This window comes from Parus major, chromosome 5, assembly GCF_001522545.3.
Source record: "Parus major isolate Abel chromosome 5, Parus_major1.1, whole genome shotgun sequence".
Lineage (NCBI taxonomy): Eukaryota > Metazoa > Chordata > Aves > Passeriformes > Paridae > Parus > Parus major.
The window spans coordinates 40,972,703-40,988,814 of NC_031774.1; the positions used below are offsets into that span (position 1 = coordinate 40,972,703).

Here is a 16,112-nt window from a genome sequence, read left to right on the forward strand (position 1 = left end):
TTTCAAAGCACCTAACACATGGCACTGTGGAGAAGGAAGCAGCAGAGCTGGGACACTTGTGTCAGCTGCTCCCACTCGTAGTCCTGATATCCTCCAACCCCCTTGTCGCAGTTATTCATGTGCTAGGGCCAGCAACTATGTTTCATGCAAGGCACATCTGAGCTGAAGGCGTCAAAAGAGCCATTTCATGCTTGACTGCATTTTCTAATACAATCTGCAGAGAGAGAGAGGAAAGAGAGCAAGAAAGGTGTGTGTGTACATAGGCATTGCCTTTGAGTGTATGTATAATATACAGTACATTTAGTTCCAGCTCACAGCTGTGGGTGGCAAGTGAGAGGTACAGACGTGAGGGGGAAGAGAATTGCACTTTGAAGAAACTACTCTTCCACCTTGAAAAGGAATCTTTCTTTCCTTCTCTGTGTCTTGGCCAAACGAAGATGTGGGACCCCAGGGCAGCACTGGCAGCTGGTACCAGAGATGTGTGTAATGTATTGGTAGAGTGGGTGAGGTGTGTAGAAAGCTTTCTGTGCACAGACCATGACAGTGTGTGGCAAGTGCAGCTAAGAAAACTGGTGAGTAGGGATGTTGTTCACAGACATCTTGATGGTGCTCCCAGAAAAGTTTTAATATGTTTGTGTGTCCTATGACTGCAGATATGCTGCATACCAGCTATTAGTGAGTGTGGTGGGTTGCTGCACCAGCACAGCTGTAGTGATCCCCACCAAATGTTTTGGAACCATATACATGTCTCTTCTGTCACTTTATCAGCTTGATATTTATATCTTTATTTATCACCTCATTTGCATATTTATTGCATTGCCGTTCTGTTACCGGCCATTTTGCCATGGGTGCTTTATGGCATGGACATTTGGCTGTTCCTCAGTTTCCCATCAGCTTACCCTATGTAGCATCTAACATTTAGACACTGAGAGCATGTAAGGTTTGGCTCTGCCATACTTGCTGTTTTCTGATGGAAATTCTGCTCTCATTGGATGGGAAAAATGGGAAAAAGGGCTGAAACATAAGGATATTTTTATTACATTCCAAATACAGGTTTTGCAGTTGGTTAATTTAGATAGACTGTTAATTTACTGAGGGGTGGTGGGGTGGTGGTACCTGGAGAGAATCCCAGTCAATTGTTTGAGAAAACTTCAGCTGAACTGAACTGCATGAGGTACTGGTAAGAGGGCTTTATGGAGCAATCCATCCATGTTTTGAGGAAGCTGAACCATTCTATGTTGTTTTTTTTAAATTCTGGGATTTTGATATGTAGTTTTAAGCCCTACATGGGGCAATCTCTACAGCTGTGCCTTTGGTATGGGTTGGCTGTGGGGAATAGGAATGCTCTGATTCATACATTAATGAATTTGTGTAGATTTGTAAATTTTGCAGATAAAAATGCTTTTGAGCATATTCTATGAAGAAACAATGATTGCTATGCTGTAGTGCTTGCTGCAGTTCTAACATAAGGCTTTAATTCTACCACTTGGAGGAGAATATCACTTTCTGCAGGCAAGACCCTGAATAAATAGAGAATGCTAAATTTAACTCTTTTCCTCGGCTGAAATTCCAATTTTCTTTGACATCTTCAGAGATGATAGAAAAATAACTTCTTTCTTCACTTCTTTCCCCCCCTCTTCCTGGCTTTCACTGTGCTGCTATCTTCTAACTTTTCCTGCATTTGAATGGCCCTTGCAATGAAGTTTGGTTTGTTCTTTTCTTCATTTGCATTGGTTGTATCAGCAGAGCTCTTCTAACATTGGTTGTTAGTAAGTAGTGGAAAAATATAAAATCACAAAGTGGAACAAATCTGATTTAGAAAATACCTATTCGGAAATCCACTTTATACAGTTGTTTGTCTTTAAAGTGATATCAGTGAAATGAAATTCCTCTCTAAATAAGCAACAGCAAAAGCACCAGAAATTAGGACTCTAGTCATTACTGCTAGTCCTAGGGAAGGCTAGACTTCAGTGCACTGACAGAGATTGCATTTTCTGGAAGATGTGAAAAAATGAAGGCTTTTCTACTTTCTAATCACAGAAGGGCTTTGCCCTAATGTGCTTGACCTTGGGAATTATGTGTCCATGGGTACTGCTGTCACCAGTTGCAGTGACCACCATATCTTGCTTTGCTGCGTGTATTTGCCCCGCAGGGTTTCTGGATGCAGTTTAATGTTTGTTTCCCCCAGTTACATACCTTTCTGTGGCAAGTGCTGTGGTTTCTGTACACACAGTGCTCTGTGGTAGAAGTGAGAGCTCTTCAGAGGTGTAACTTGTAATTTTTTCCCATTGTTTGCTGATTCCTTGCAGAGGCCTCTATCTTGAGCTATGATGGCAGCATGTACATGAAGATAATCATGCCCATGGTTATGCACACGGAAGCAGAAGACGTGTCCTTCCGTTTCATGTCCCAGCGTGCTTATGGGCTGTTGATGGCAACCACGTCACGAGACTCTGCTGACACTCTGCGCCTGGAGCTGGATGGAGGCCGGGTCAAACTTATGGTCAATTTAGGTATCGTATAAACACCTTCCACCGCCCTCCTCACTATTAGTTTGGGCTTGTGATTAGTGTTCTTTTAAAAATTATTTCATTCTCTTTCTGTTGGTTTGATTGGATTGGATTGATTTCTAAAATAACTGCTGAAACTTTTATAATCATATTCTCTTGCGGGGAGAAATTCTCTTCTGCATTGCTGCATGAAGATTTGCTGTCAGTTCTTCGTTATGAACAGTGTTGGTTTATAAGACTTTAAGTTCTTAAGTTTCCTTTCTTGGTCTGGGACTGGTGAGCTCTGTGTGAAACATGCTACTTGGTCCATCTTTTGATCAGTTACATCCCTCATTCATCCAGCATCACTCAAAACAGTCAAAGGCAAACATGGAAAGGAAACAAAATTTGATATGGTGGCAAGCAGAAGTCCTGTGAACCGCCTGCCCTTTGCATAATTTGGCAGCATTTGATACAGCTTGCCATATTTTATATATCTAATTAAAAAGCGTGGTGTTTTTGTTGTGTCTTTATAAAAAAGAAGTTAACAATAATAAAAGTGCATCCCCTCCATCCCAAAGGGCTGTGCTCTGTCTCCTTAGAGTTACACTTTCCCAGAAAATAATTTAAAAATACAATTGGAAACAAGTCCAACAATAACAACAATGCAGAAACAATTGGGAGTGAATGTGCTATTAGATTAGCCTCAATTAATTTTCTTGCCAGTCTTTAGGTACTCTACAGAATGAAAATTTTTAAAAGAATATAAATACAGGATTTGAAGATTTCTTTCACTTTTCAGTGATGCAGCTTGTTGCTTCGTGTAAATTCAGGAATATAACTAAAAGGAAGTTCTGACTCAAAGAGGCAAAACTAACATAATAGTGCATAGTCTTATACCTCTTAATGTGTAGTTTATTTTATATGAAGCTTTGTGAATGGTCCATGAAAATTTCTGTCAGCTTTCTAAGGCCCCCTGAAACAAGCTTCACATTATTTGAGCTAATAGGATCACCATCTTCAGAGTCCTGGTGTGGCTATCAGGAGCAAACCACATAGCAGCTTGGTTTACAGAATATGTTGTCCTCTGGAACTAGCTTGCTTTTTAAAATTGTACCTGGTGGGTTTTATTTGGCTTTGAAATTGTGAGCCAGACCCTATTATTTACTTTTTGAATAAGAAAGTGAAGATGCATTGAACAAGTTCATATCTCTTAAAAGGAAAGTGTCCATCTAAAAGTCTATAGAAACTCTTGCCTTTTAGTAAATAAGAGCAAAACACCAATCAAAAAAACCCCCATATATTTGCATTTTTTCTTTGCTTAGCTTGACTGAAGAAGCATAGAGCACTATTGAGTCTGTAGCTGCATAAGAGCAGTTGCTGTGCTATCCAGACTGGCCTATAGGACAGATGGAATAGATGAACCTCAGCTGTGACAGTAACTCCTCAAATAAAGAGAAACAGCACTCTGATGATAGCCATCTCTTCCTGTATTAACTCTAAGTGAAGGAAAATTTCATAGATTTGCAGCGTTTCTCTGGAGAACAGCTCAAAAGAACTGCTGTTGAGCCTCCTTTCATGTTCAATGAGAATCTTCAACAAAGCCCCAGAGCGTTTGTGTGTTTATATGTGTTTGCATTTTCTTCTGATCTAATTAGTTGTTCCTAATAGTCAGGAAAAATGAGATTATATTTTCCCCATTTCATTTTTTGAAAATTATGGCTACCTTTTTTTTTTTTTTCTCAGAAAATAAAATTCATCACTAAAAGATTGGTAGTGGCATGCTTCTGTTGGGGAAGTGATGGGGCAACTGAGTATCTGCCCAACTCCACAACATCCTCTTGTAGCCCAGAGCCAGTTCTTTTACTTTTCAAGCCATAATTTCCCTACTTGTTAAAAGGAGATTTCTTTGCACCCTGTGAAGGATGTGCTAGTATTTTAATAAGAGCTGCTTTTATCACCTTTGGTATTCTCACATGAGAAGTACTACAGCATGAAAATTGCCAGGCTTCATCAAAAATTGTCACTTTTTCTTCTGAAAAAGGTACCACTTGTTTGATTCTGTTATATCTTCTTAAAAATGAATGAGAATTAGGGGAATTTCTCATTTTGGATGTTTGGGGCCTCCTAGACTTAGACCCTAAGTGGATATGAGGAGGGCATATTTGAGTAACCCTGAATATACTTATTTTTTTAACACTTACTCTTTCCTTTTCAATTTTCATTATATCATGCTGGCAGAAAATATTTTCCCTCGGGGCCTGTCTACATTGTGTGCCTGATTGGCACAGGTCACTTTTAGCACTCACTGGGATTTGTTATGCCCATCACCTAGCCTAGAGCTGGACTGTTCAACTCCTACTGTCTGGCACCTAAAAGATGTGGCTAAAGATCTGACAGATGAACTACACGTGTTCAGAAAAGATGTGCTGTTGACAGCTTAATGCAGGGACAAAATCTTTAAACAAACCTCTGTGTAAACTGAAGGCTGATTCTGTGTAGTAGGAGGGACTGAAGCAACATGTATGCCACGTTTTGCCAGCTTTTCAGCTGTAAATTTTTGTGATGTTGAATCTTCCCCAAAGTGACTACAGGCTGGACCAGTGAAAACCTGTCAGCACTCTCCTATGTCTAACTCAACAGAGGGGTAATTCAGACTATTGGAACCCAGACTGAGCTTCACCTCTCCTTTATTCAGATTTATAAAACTGTCAGAAAACGTCCTTGAAACAGGACTTTCCTTCTGCAAAACAGCATTTACCTTGCTGTTGAAGAATAGATTTTGAGGAGGAATCACCTTACTAAAGCCATTCATTTCCAGTTGTTAAAGTCAGAATAACTCTGCATGGAGACTGCTCATAGCCCAAATGTCACAAACAAGAGCCAAATCTTTATCCTACCTTGCCAAAATCTCCTTACCAGTGAGAAACAGTCATCAACACCACCTCTGAAGATCTGAGTATGCTTGGTGCTGACTAGCTACATGCCAGTATCACCCAAGCATCTAACTCATGATGTGTGAGAAAAAGGACTGTTTTGAGGGGTGAGTTATTTAATTGTGCTTTTCTTCTGTCATTTAATACTGTTACTAAGAGCTGTCTCTTTCTTCTCTTCTCTGATCTATTTCATTCGATTACTTATTATCATTTGTGTCTTAATTAAAGTATTTACTACGATTTTTTTCCTTTTCTTTATTTTCCTTTTTTTTTTTTTTTTTTTGACTCTTCTGTGTGTTTTGGTTGTAAAGCTTTCCCATACCCCATCAGCCATGGTAAATCAAAAGATGGTATTCGACCCTTCAAAGGCCTGAAGCCTGCGGCCCGCACAGCAAACAGCCCTGAGAACAGAGCATACGGAGCAGCCTGCAGGGGCTGGCATATCCCTCTCACCCCTCAGCACTCAGTGTCCAAACAGCCAGGGGAGAGAGGCACAGTGGGCATGGGTGGCCTTGGGCAGCTGGGTGCTTGCTCTAGAAGGTGGAAAGGGAAAGGAAGAGCAGCAATGAATAATTCTCTGAGGAAGGGTGCAAGGAAGTTGCTTCAGACCTTTCCAGTGCTGGTGCCTGTGACACTGCAACTCTTCGTGTTGACAGCAGGACTCTAAGTAGTTTCAGGTTTTGTTGTGTGAAGAATAGAAATCCATATGTGATATGCATCTTACTTCCCTTGGGAAGGATTTTGAACAAATGAGTCTGGAGTGGAAGGAGAGAGAGAGAGAAATAATGCAAATCATAGCTTGGAACATGCTTGGGAATGAGTTTTGATGCCGAGATGATGTGCAGAAAGGGAACGAAATGGCTGGTCTGATAGGGAGATCCACATTCACATTTTTTCTGCCATTAATAAGTGGGAGGGTTATAATGTTATGCTGACTTTCATTAAAGAATATTTCAGGTTTCTTTCTTCCTGGCCTGATATATCTTCAGGTCACCAGTGACTAGGATAAATATTTCCTGCCTCCTCTTAAGGCAGTGTACTGATCTCTCTCACCTATCTTTTCCTAAGATAAATCCTGAAGGGTGTCAGAGCCGTGTTTGCCCATCCAAAAGGGAAAGTTTCTTTTGCCATTTCTATATAAAAATAGTGCAAGTAGGACAGAGGCAAGGAGCCTCAATGTAATGTAGGATAAATGTACACAGGACTTTATCTGGTTTTCCCATAGGAAATAACTCAGAGTGAGCTTAGAAACAGTTGGGCCCTGATTACCTTTTTTGGCCTTTTCTTGCCCTTATGTACTCTTCCATAGCCACATATGGCTGCTCATCCAAAGAAAAAACCATTTTGTCCTTACGTAGTAAAGGTGACTTTCTTTCTTGATTTGAGGATTAAAAAAGCCTGAAGCCTTAGCAGCATCAAATACATATTACTATTTTCAGACAAAAGAATAAAAATGGTAAGAAACACAGGCCTAATTTTCAGATATCTGTTAGCTGCTAAAGATACCTCCATTCAAGCAATGGATCCCTTGTGTAAGCCAACTGCAATTGAGCTATTTAACCTTTTGGAAGGAGAGTGTCTTTGGCCCATTTTCCAGGTAATATGCTCTGGAAAACCTTTCATCTGCACACTAAGGAAGGAGCTTCTGGTTTACATTAGACAATTAATGAAAAGAAAGTAACTGCAGAAGGTCTTCCCAGCTAATCCTGCACCCCATACAGTAACAGACTCAATTTTCACTTCCCTTCTATCCACCACATTCCCTGTCCAGTTGCTGAACTGGCAGGTGACTGGATTTACAACTGTTCAAGCATACTCATCTCCAAAACCTATCTCAGAAGCAAATACTGATAACAGGGCTGAGTGCCCCAGATGATGATTACCAGAATTCTTATTGCCCTGGTACTGTGCAGGAGGAATCCCGAGGAGTTTTTTTAATTACTCCTGAATTAACCAGATGCTCCTGCTTTGAGCACAAAGACCAGACTACCCCTGTACCTTTACCACCAGGAAAAATCTCCTCTGCTTTGGATTTGTACTGTTGTATTAATTTAGAGGAACATAAGTGTTTTCTTCCTTTTCAAAAACTGATTTCAGAGGGAGAGAAAAGCTTTATGAACTAATGGTTGGAATATTTTTACATTGCTTTGGGCAAGGCTCAAAATTAAGGCAACAGAAAAAGCCTCTATGTACATTCTTTGATGGTAGTGTGGATGGTATGGTGGTGCTGGTGTAACAGCACAAGCAGATACCCTCTCTTAGGTGCCCTGCAGGATCCAGTTAGATGAAACCTGGATGAGGAGCTGCTTCCTTTGGAGTGCACCTGCGTGTTTCTGTCTGGCTCCCAATTGCATGGCATTGCAGACTTTGTGCTCACAGTCTGCAGATGTAGTAGTGCCATGTACTTGTCAGGGCAGCCCTCTCAGTGGCCTGGACTCTCATCCTTTGAAATAGGAATCTTGCAGCTAAGATAAGGGCTACACTGATTTTCAGTTTGAAATGTCTATCCCTTCATCTGGAGTAGTGTTTCAGCCTGAGGGCAAGCCCTAGGACATATAGTTATTGTGGTATCACTGAACAAAAACAAACCAAAACAACAAAACTTTGCAGACATCAATAACACAAGAGTGATTTTAGTCTCTGATGAATGTTGCTGAGAACCAGCCATGTGTGTTCCCTTTCCAGCATACTTGCTCTTTAGTCTGTAAGAAATTCCCATGTTCCAGCTGTAGCAACTCTCTTGATCTCACTTGCCTGCAGTGAGACTTGGGTGTCTCTCTTGCTGTCACTCTCCATCAGGTCAGAGAGAGAAGTTCCCCTGCATGTACTTCAGAGCTCCCTTTACCCCACCCAGCTCCTGTAAAGGGATATAGCCACCACTGTGTGGTGATCGTAGCGGTTGCTCCAGGGCTGTTTGCTCCCACTTTTCTGTTGCGGTTGACGACACATGACAAACCTAATCGCACAAAACCAAACCCAGATTTTCTCAGGAGAAGTTCTGCTTGAAAACAGACTCTCTCTGGCTATGTTACTTGTGATTGGTATGTCCCTGCTCATTACAATTCTTTATTTATTATTTATAGACTCTTGTTCTTTCCCCTCCTTCATTTTTTAAGAACTGTGTTTAGCTGCTTAAATAATTTTCCTACATCTGTCTGAGCAAACGTAAAATTGGTCCAGTTAGGAAGCAAACTGCATCGTATTTCTCTGCCATTTTGTATAATCTCACTTGCTGGGCCACATTTCTGTAATAAATACAACCATTCCTGGTGATTAAAATTCTAGTTGTCCAGACAACATGTCCACTAGCATGGTGCTATTATTCACGGCCTTGATTTCCTGAGAGAAGGTCAACATAGCCCAAGATATGTAATAGCACTAATATGAAAGCCCTCACCTATGTTAGATGCCACAGCAGTGGACGTCCACAAGGCTGTAAATAGGCATTTATAAATGAAAGATCCTCTAATGGATCGTATCCTGCGATATGCTGAGCATTAGTGTGTTAAAAGAGAGGAGCAATGCTCAGAAACCCTCTAGCTCAGGCTCTCCTACCTCAGCTTGCTAGCTTTGTGGAGACTACTCAGTTGCCATTTATTAGATTCCACAAGCACAACCCTGTTTTTCTCTCCTTATCCCTCTCTTTGTCCCTCCCTTTCCTGTGACCTCTGAATGAAGCAGGGCCAGCAAAGGTTCCCAGATCTGCCACTTCACTGCCTATTTCATCTTCTCCCTGAACGTTACAAACACCCCACTCAGCGTTCAGACAGCAAGATGAGATCGGGCTCTGGGGAACTGGCAGGGCTGGGCACCTTTGAAAGAAATCCCCATTCTCCCTGCCAAGCCCCAGAAAAAAGCATTCCCAACCTCCAGAACTAGCTGAAATCTGGGCTGGGCGTTCGTGCGGTTAGCTGTTTGCAAGTGGCCATTTTATGATAGGACACAACTGGGCAGTATATTAACCCTTTCCTCACCTGAGCGGACAGCGTCAAATGTGTCTGTGCACATCTTGAAAAGTGTTTTGGGCTGGCTTTGGGGGAATGAGAAGAGGGTCTGTCTTTGGGAGAGCTGGAAAGGGTTAAATATTGCACCAACAAACCTCATAGACTGATTTTACAGGTATTCTCTGTTGACAGATGGTGTATTTATGCAATAACAATACAAATTAATTTAAAAGAAACCAAGTGTAAAGGTTTGAGCTTCAAGCTTAGAGAAATTGCTAAAGGTCTCTAAAAAGCAAAATGACACGTGAATGTGACTTGTGTCTTGAGGGAGATTTTTATGCCTTAATTATAAATTTTTTAATTGTAATTCATATCAGTTCATGGTCTGGAGTGGAAGATTCTCTTAGATTTGTAGGTTTCTATAAGAAGAAAAGAACTTTCTGTGTCAACATGTGGCTATGTATGTATACTGGTATATTTCTCTATACATATGTGTATATATATATGTGTGTATATATATGTATATATATGTAACAGATATTTACATAGAATATACTGTACATATACACCCACTCCTGAACTTGTACAGACTGTGTATAAGTATAAAATGGCCACATCTCTTTGCGTGTGTCTGTCCCCGGAAGGGTGGACTGATTGTTTTTGGATGTCTGCAGCTGTTACCTTGAAGGATGCAATTTCATCTTTCATTTATTTTTCCCCATCTAGACTGTATCAGGATAAACTGTAACGCCAGTAAGTTTTCCCTCAAGTTTCATTTTGTTCTCTTTCTATATATATTAAAATAACTTTATTTTCTTTACTGTTTTATAAGCTGTTTTTCTTTTCTTTTTTCTTTTTTTTTTTTTTCCTTTTCTCTAAAAAAAGTCTTCTGGAATTGAAGGGTTGGGTGGGATATGAAGCTGGAGAGGGAGGAGGGAAGACTTTAAGGTGATTGTATGTGAAAAATTTTGTGTTAGGTTTCTACAAGGATGGGATGAACTGTTATTTCATAGCTTTGCAGAAGAGCACCTGAAGAACCTGATGAGCTGATACTATATTTCACTGGTAACCTGTTGTCTTTATGAAAACTTTTAAGGAACCACATAAGAATAACAACAGGTACTGTATGCACTTCTCCACTACAAAAAGGCAGGCGTATTTAAAAACAAAAAAACCAAGCTTCTAACTCTTGCTTTACTGCAGAATGTTGACAACTTAACATGATATATATTCAAAGTAATTTTTATTTGCAGATAGAAGAAAGAAAAAATAGATTTTACATTTAGAGTCTATTATGTATACTTTGTATAGATATCTATATATATATAGCATTTGCCATGCTTAGGTTTCTGTAAGAAATTCCATTTGAACCTATGGGTCACCTAAGATTTCTTTCAGTATGTAGAAATAGGAAGAAAGGATTATAAAATTGTTGTGAAAAATAATAGTGAAAGATCATATCCATTTCTAGACTGACTGAGCAAGCCAAATCTTTTCTGTTCTACTTCAAAGAGCTGATTAAACTTGATGTAGGCAGGCCTCAAAGTAAAAAGCACTCCCCAAACAATGGAGCTACTTAACTCTCAAGAATGCTTTGAGGGTTATCTTAATTTGTTATCAGATTCCTAAACTGGCAGGTCCTCTGTGTTAGATTTTATGTAGAAGTATTTATGAAGGGCAAATGGCAGCTGATTGAGACCCTACTTTGCACAAAAATGTGAGCAGCTTGTTTTTTGGACTTGGGAAGTGGTTCCTGGGAGTCTGTAGCTGGGGAGAAGCTCTGATATGCCACAGCAGCTTGTTCATGATAATTTACTTTATTTCAATTATTAGGTTGTTATCTCAACCCACGTGTTTTACCTTTTTCTGATTTTCATTCTCATCCCACTGATGGGAGGAAGCAGCTGCGTGGTGCTTAGTTGTTGTATGGGATTAAACCACTACAAGTGGGATTAGTCAGTGTATGACTCAGATCTTGACAGGTCTTGTTGAATTCCTTTTGCTCTTGGAAGTTTTCACACTAAATTTCAAGATAGACTGTGCAATAGGAAAAAAAAAAGTGTCTTGAATGTAGTAGCTGAGATTGCCATATTTTACACAGCAGTGGTGAGGACATTTACATAAAAATAGGATCTTTTGCTTCATAAGAGTTCATATACTCTTGCTGCTTAACCAGCTGTAACTCTATCAAATCACTTGCTCCATAGTTCTTTATGCTGTTTGTCATCTGAGGATCCATTTCCTCTGGTACTGGACAACAATCTGATATTGCCAGCACCTTCAACTTTTGATGACAGCTGCCTGTTAAAAGCTTAGCTATGGAAGACCATCTTCAGGTGGGAAATCAGCTTTAGTAGCAAGTAGCAATTGTCTGGTTTTTATGCAAATAAAAAGCTAGCACTAATTGGAAGAAAGATTCAAAAGAATGAGAACAAAAAGAGAGGAAAAAGAGAATCCTACAATGAAAGCAATGGGAAGACAGTTTGAATTCCATTTTTTTGTTAGTTTCCCCATAAGCAACAAAACATCCTGAATCATTTTGCTACCATCCATTTTTAATAGTTAAGCCTGTTGCATTTTTAAATACAGTCTTCCTCTGAAGGTTTAAATTTATTTCTTTATTTAAAACACATTGGATCTTCCTAATTTATTTTTCATGATGCTTTGCGGAAAATGAACATCTCTAGTCTTAGTCCCTCCAGGACCTTGGTTTTTTTTGCTGCCTGTTGCAATAACTCAGGTCAGCTGTCCCGTGTCCTGGAAGGGAGCCTGCTGGGGATTGGTGAAACTTGTATCCTTGAATGAATAAAATATGGTTAGGCAGAAGCAGACCAAATATCACTGTAAGCATTCCTGCAGGCACACTGACATTTACTTGTGCAGAGGGAGTTATCCACATACAGATGTGTCTGCCAGGGTCTGTTGAGATGAGCAGGAGTGTTTTAAAGTAACTTGACAAATGGGCTTCCCAGCAGTTAAAGAGTTTCAGGTCAAGCAGTTGCCACTGGTAACTGAATAGAAGGCACCCAGTGAATGGTTTTAAAGGTAAACAGAGCTGTACTTTTGGGATTTCGTGGAACATGTAGCTTAATAGCCCACTACTTCAAGCACTGAAGTTTGAGAGAAGCCTTGCATATTGTCCCAGGTAAGCATTTATACTTGCTCTTAATTTTCATTGAAAAGATTGAGGGCTTTTCTCTTATATATGTTTGGGCTATTGTATATCAATATACATATTTGCATATATATATGCAAACCATTGTTTTTCATCATTTCATCTTACCTTCTCTCTGTGTTTCATCATTGTTGGATTTCAGTTTTTTACTGTCTCTGTACTTACTTATCTAATTCTTTCCTTTCCCTCTTGAAGATACCTAAACTGATCTTTTCTGTTTCTGCATATTTAGAAGGACCCAACAATACTTTTGCTCACACATTTAGGTAGCTGTGTAGTAACTCTCTTTTCCTCTGAGTGTGAAATCAGTGCAACTAAAAGCAGGACCAGGATTTCCAAATAAACTGTGTGAAGGTGCATTGAACAATTCCTCAACATAACGCAGACATAATGGAAAGCACAATTTTATTGGTTGGATTCATGGGTAGAATACATAAAGTCTAAGTATTAAAGTCTCCTGGAATTCTACCTACACATTTTTGTTTTTTTTTTTAAAGTAGGATTTCCTAAGAAAATGGTCCCTCTCCTCTAAACTGTTTGTTGAAATGCGTTGTTCACTTTGAAGAAAGTTGAAGTTCTGATAGTTTCATAGTTTGTGCCATGTCTGGCGCTCTGATTTTTCTTCATTTTTTCAAAGTTATCTACTCCTTAATTTCATTATTCCATATCCAGTGACCCCACTTCATATCAGATTAGATGTGGATAGTTTTGAGCATTCAGCTCAGTATAAGTACGGAGCACAGAGCTGTGTGTCCTACAGATTTGTTAGATTATGGAGGTGCTTTCACTCTATTCTTTTTAGGCTACTACTCTAGGTCTAGTTCTCTCTCCTGAAAGCCTTTTATGTGGTGTGGTAATATTCAGTCACATACTTTGACACTAATTCTATGAGAGATCTGCCAGAAGTAGCTCCTTGGGACAGTGAACACTTGTGTCTTATTGCTTGTTATTTCATAATGAGGCTTTTTTTTCTTGCTAAAGCATGCCAGACAAGCTATTGTCTATTTTCATGTCACTTTTAATGCCTCAAAACTTCCATATCTTGTTCTCTTAACTGCTGCTAAAAGCATAAATGGAAGAGAATAAAAAAATCAGTCTAATCACTGCTACACAGTTGATTCTGTGTCTCTGTGAGTTCTCACATTTAACATGTTGTTTGAAATCAAATTAATTTTTGAAAATAATGACAGCTAGAATATGTTTGGTTCTCCTGTTTTGGATGCCGTGCTTACTGTATTTAATGCCTTATTCAGTGCAGTGTTAACATTTCATTTTATTAAGTGCCACTGTAACAACATAAAATATGAATCTATGATGTGTAACTTTCTGGGAGAGGTTTAAGATTTTCTTTTTTCTGTTTTATGGTAAGTAAATAGGAAGCTGTGCTAGCTCTGATCAAAATATTGTAAATCCCAGTGTTCTTATCCAATTCCTGCTGATATTAATGTCATTTTAATGAAATCTTAATAGTACTCTAATGAAAAAACATTGTTTTGAAAGTGAAGCAGTATGATTAAACATACACATCGTATTTGTGACTGTACTATCTCCTAACTCCATTTAAACATAATCAGGAAGATTATGCCACTGCTTGTTCCCAGGTTTTATTTGTAGCAAGCTGAAGATGTGCTCTTGGCAGGCCCATTGCTAGAGTTCACAAACTCACATTCTTTCCAGGCTCTGGCACCATGAACACCTGGGCCTGTTGACCCCATGGTCTGACTCCAGTCACTGCTCTCAGAGCCCCGTTCACCCTCATGCACAGAGAATAAAGGGCTCTCACCTAGGAAAGACATAGAAAAGGATTTAATAAGACAGGACAGGCTGCACAAATCAGATAAACATACTGATCAGCAGCTATTTACATGCCCAGTCCTTTTTATCCCCTTACCCTTATTTATTTTCCCACTCTTGCTCTTCCCAAAATCACCTAAACTTCTCCCTCTTTGTGCCTTTGGTTTCTCCCTTTAAACATCCCCTAGTAAGTCTGTCTGGCCCCAAACCACTTTTCCCTGACTTTGCAAATGTCCCACTCTATGCAGCAATCCCCTTAATCCAAAAGGTGATAACAAGAGCTATCAAATAGTGATGAGTGTCATGCTGGGACACTGGAAGCAATGGCTCTGCCAGGGCAGCCCTGGGAGAGACCCGGACAAGGTTTTCTTTGCTCAGGAGTCTGTGATTTGTGCTCCCACCTGCTGCTCTGCCCGTGCTCCTTGGGGTTTGTGCATATGGGTCTCTGGTGGGCTGATGGCCCTGGATATAACCCAGGAAGACATTATTTGTGCTCCCCCTCTTGTCTGCTGTCTCTCTGAGCTCTTTTATGGATGTGCGGATGAGCTTTATTTCATAACACAACAAATTCCTCTTCCCTGTGGCAGCTACTACAAAATGACCTCAGACTTTCTTGATTCAAGCCAGTAGGAAAAATACCCTCTTGACTTAATGTCATAGTTTAGGAATGGTATTCTCCAATTTAGTACTCCCAATGGAAAGAAAACCATGAGCTGCTCCCTTCCCTCCCCTTCAGTGGGAGACAAAAGGCAGGGATAAGTTAAGAACTGTTTGTTGGAATTGTCCATGAAATAAGAAAATGAACAGCAACAATAGCAATTACAAAAAATGTACAAAGAAAGGGTGATTTACACACAAAATTCCCACCAAGCCTGGGACAATGAAAAACAATTTCAGGCAGAACCTCCACCCACCCGAGCTTTCCCCATGAACAGAAAGGAATACTCTTTCTTCCCAAAAAGAGAGTCCCTTTCCCTGCCCTGGCAATGACATGAAATGGTATTGAATAATATTAGGGCCCTGGCCATGCCCACACAGCTCCAGGCTCCCCACCCCCATGGCTACTGCAAAAAATTAACCCTGTCCTTAACCCAAACCAGGACATGTTTTCAATTGAGAAGTTGCTTGGTACCCCTACAAAGGGAAATAGTGCTTCTGAGCTTGTTTTACAAAGATGCAGCAGAATCCAAGGAATTATCAGTTGCAGTGGAGAGGCTAAGTCCCTTTTTAGGCTGGGTTCTACGTGGACATCTATCTGGTTGAGAGAGAAAATGTAAAGCACATGTGAGAAACTGCTCCACTTCACTGATATCTAGACAATATGTCCTCTGTAGATTACATTGTGTAATTAGTTGGCAGAATATTCACTTCTTTTTTTTTTAATCAAAGAATATTGTCACAAAACTGAAAACTCCTGCCTCAGGATCTAGAAGGAAATTAGTATTTTATATGTTATTAATTTTGTTTGTGAACAACTCAGAGAGAGCATCTCTAATGAGGCTTTAAATAGTTATAAAGACAAAAATCAATCAGCACAAGCACTGCTTGCTATGTTGGGCACCACCTGTTCTGTAAATTTAAGGCCAAATCAGTGAGCTTTAAGGATCAGTGGATATTGGATAAGGAGTGACTGGTAAAGAGGTACTCGTGATTGCCATTATTGGGGGCAGAACACTGAGTTTAATGAGCACAGGCTTTTCACAGTGTCTTTAGCCCTCCTCATCCAGACAGTGCCATGAAGATTAAGGTTTTCCTGTGGCATAATTTGTTTGAG

General features: G+C 39.9%; 1 protein-coding gene across 12 annotated transcripts in view; it reads left to right on the forward strand.

The window, feature by feature from the left end:
• NRXN3 (neurexin 3) overlaps positions 1 to 16,112 on the forward strand; it is a 964,547-nt gene that overhangs the window by 335,914 nt on the left and 612,521 nt on the right. For 9 of the 12 annotated variants that reach the window (XM_033514971.1, XM_015631158.2, XM_015631163.1 and 6 more), the window contains 2 exons: positions 2,310 to 2,513; positions 10,096 to 10,122. In XM_033514971.1, coding sequence (XP_033370862.1) covers positions 2,310 to 2,513; positions 10,096 to 10,122 — 231 coding nt within the window. The remainder of the gene's footprint in view (positions 1 to 2,309; positions 2,514 to 10,095; positions 10,123 to 16,112) is intronic. The other 3 variants (XM_015631171.2, XM_015631159.1, XM_015631162.1) reach the window with 1 other exon arrangement.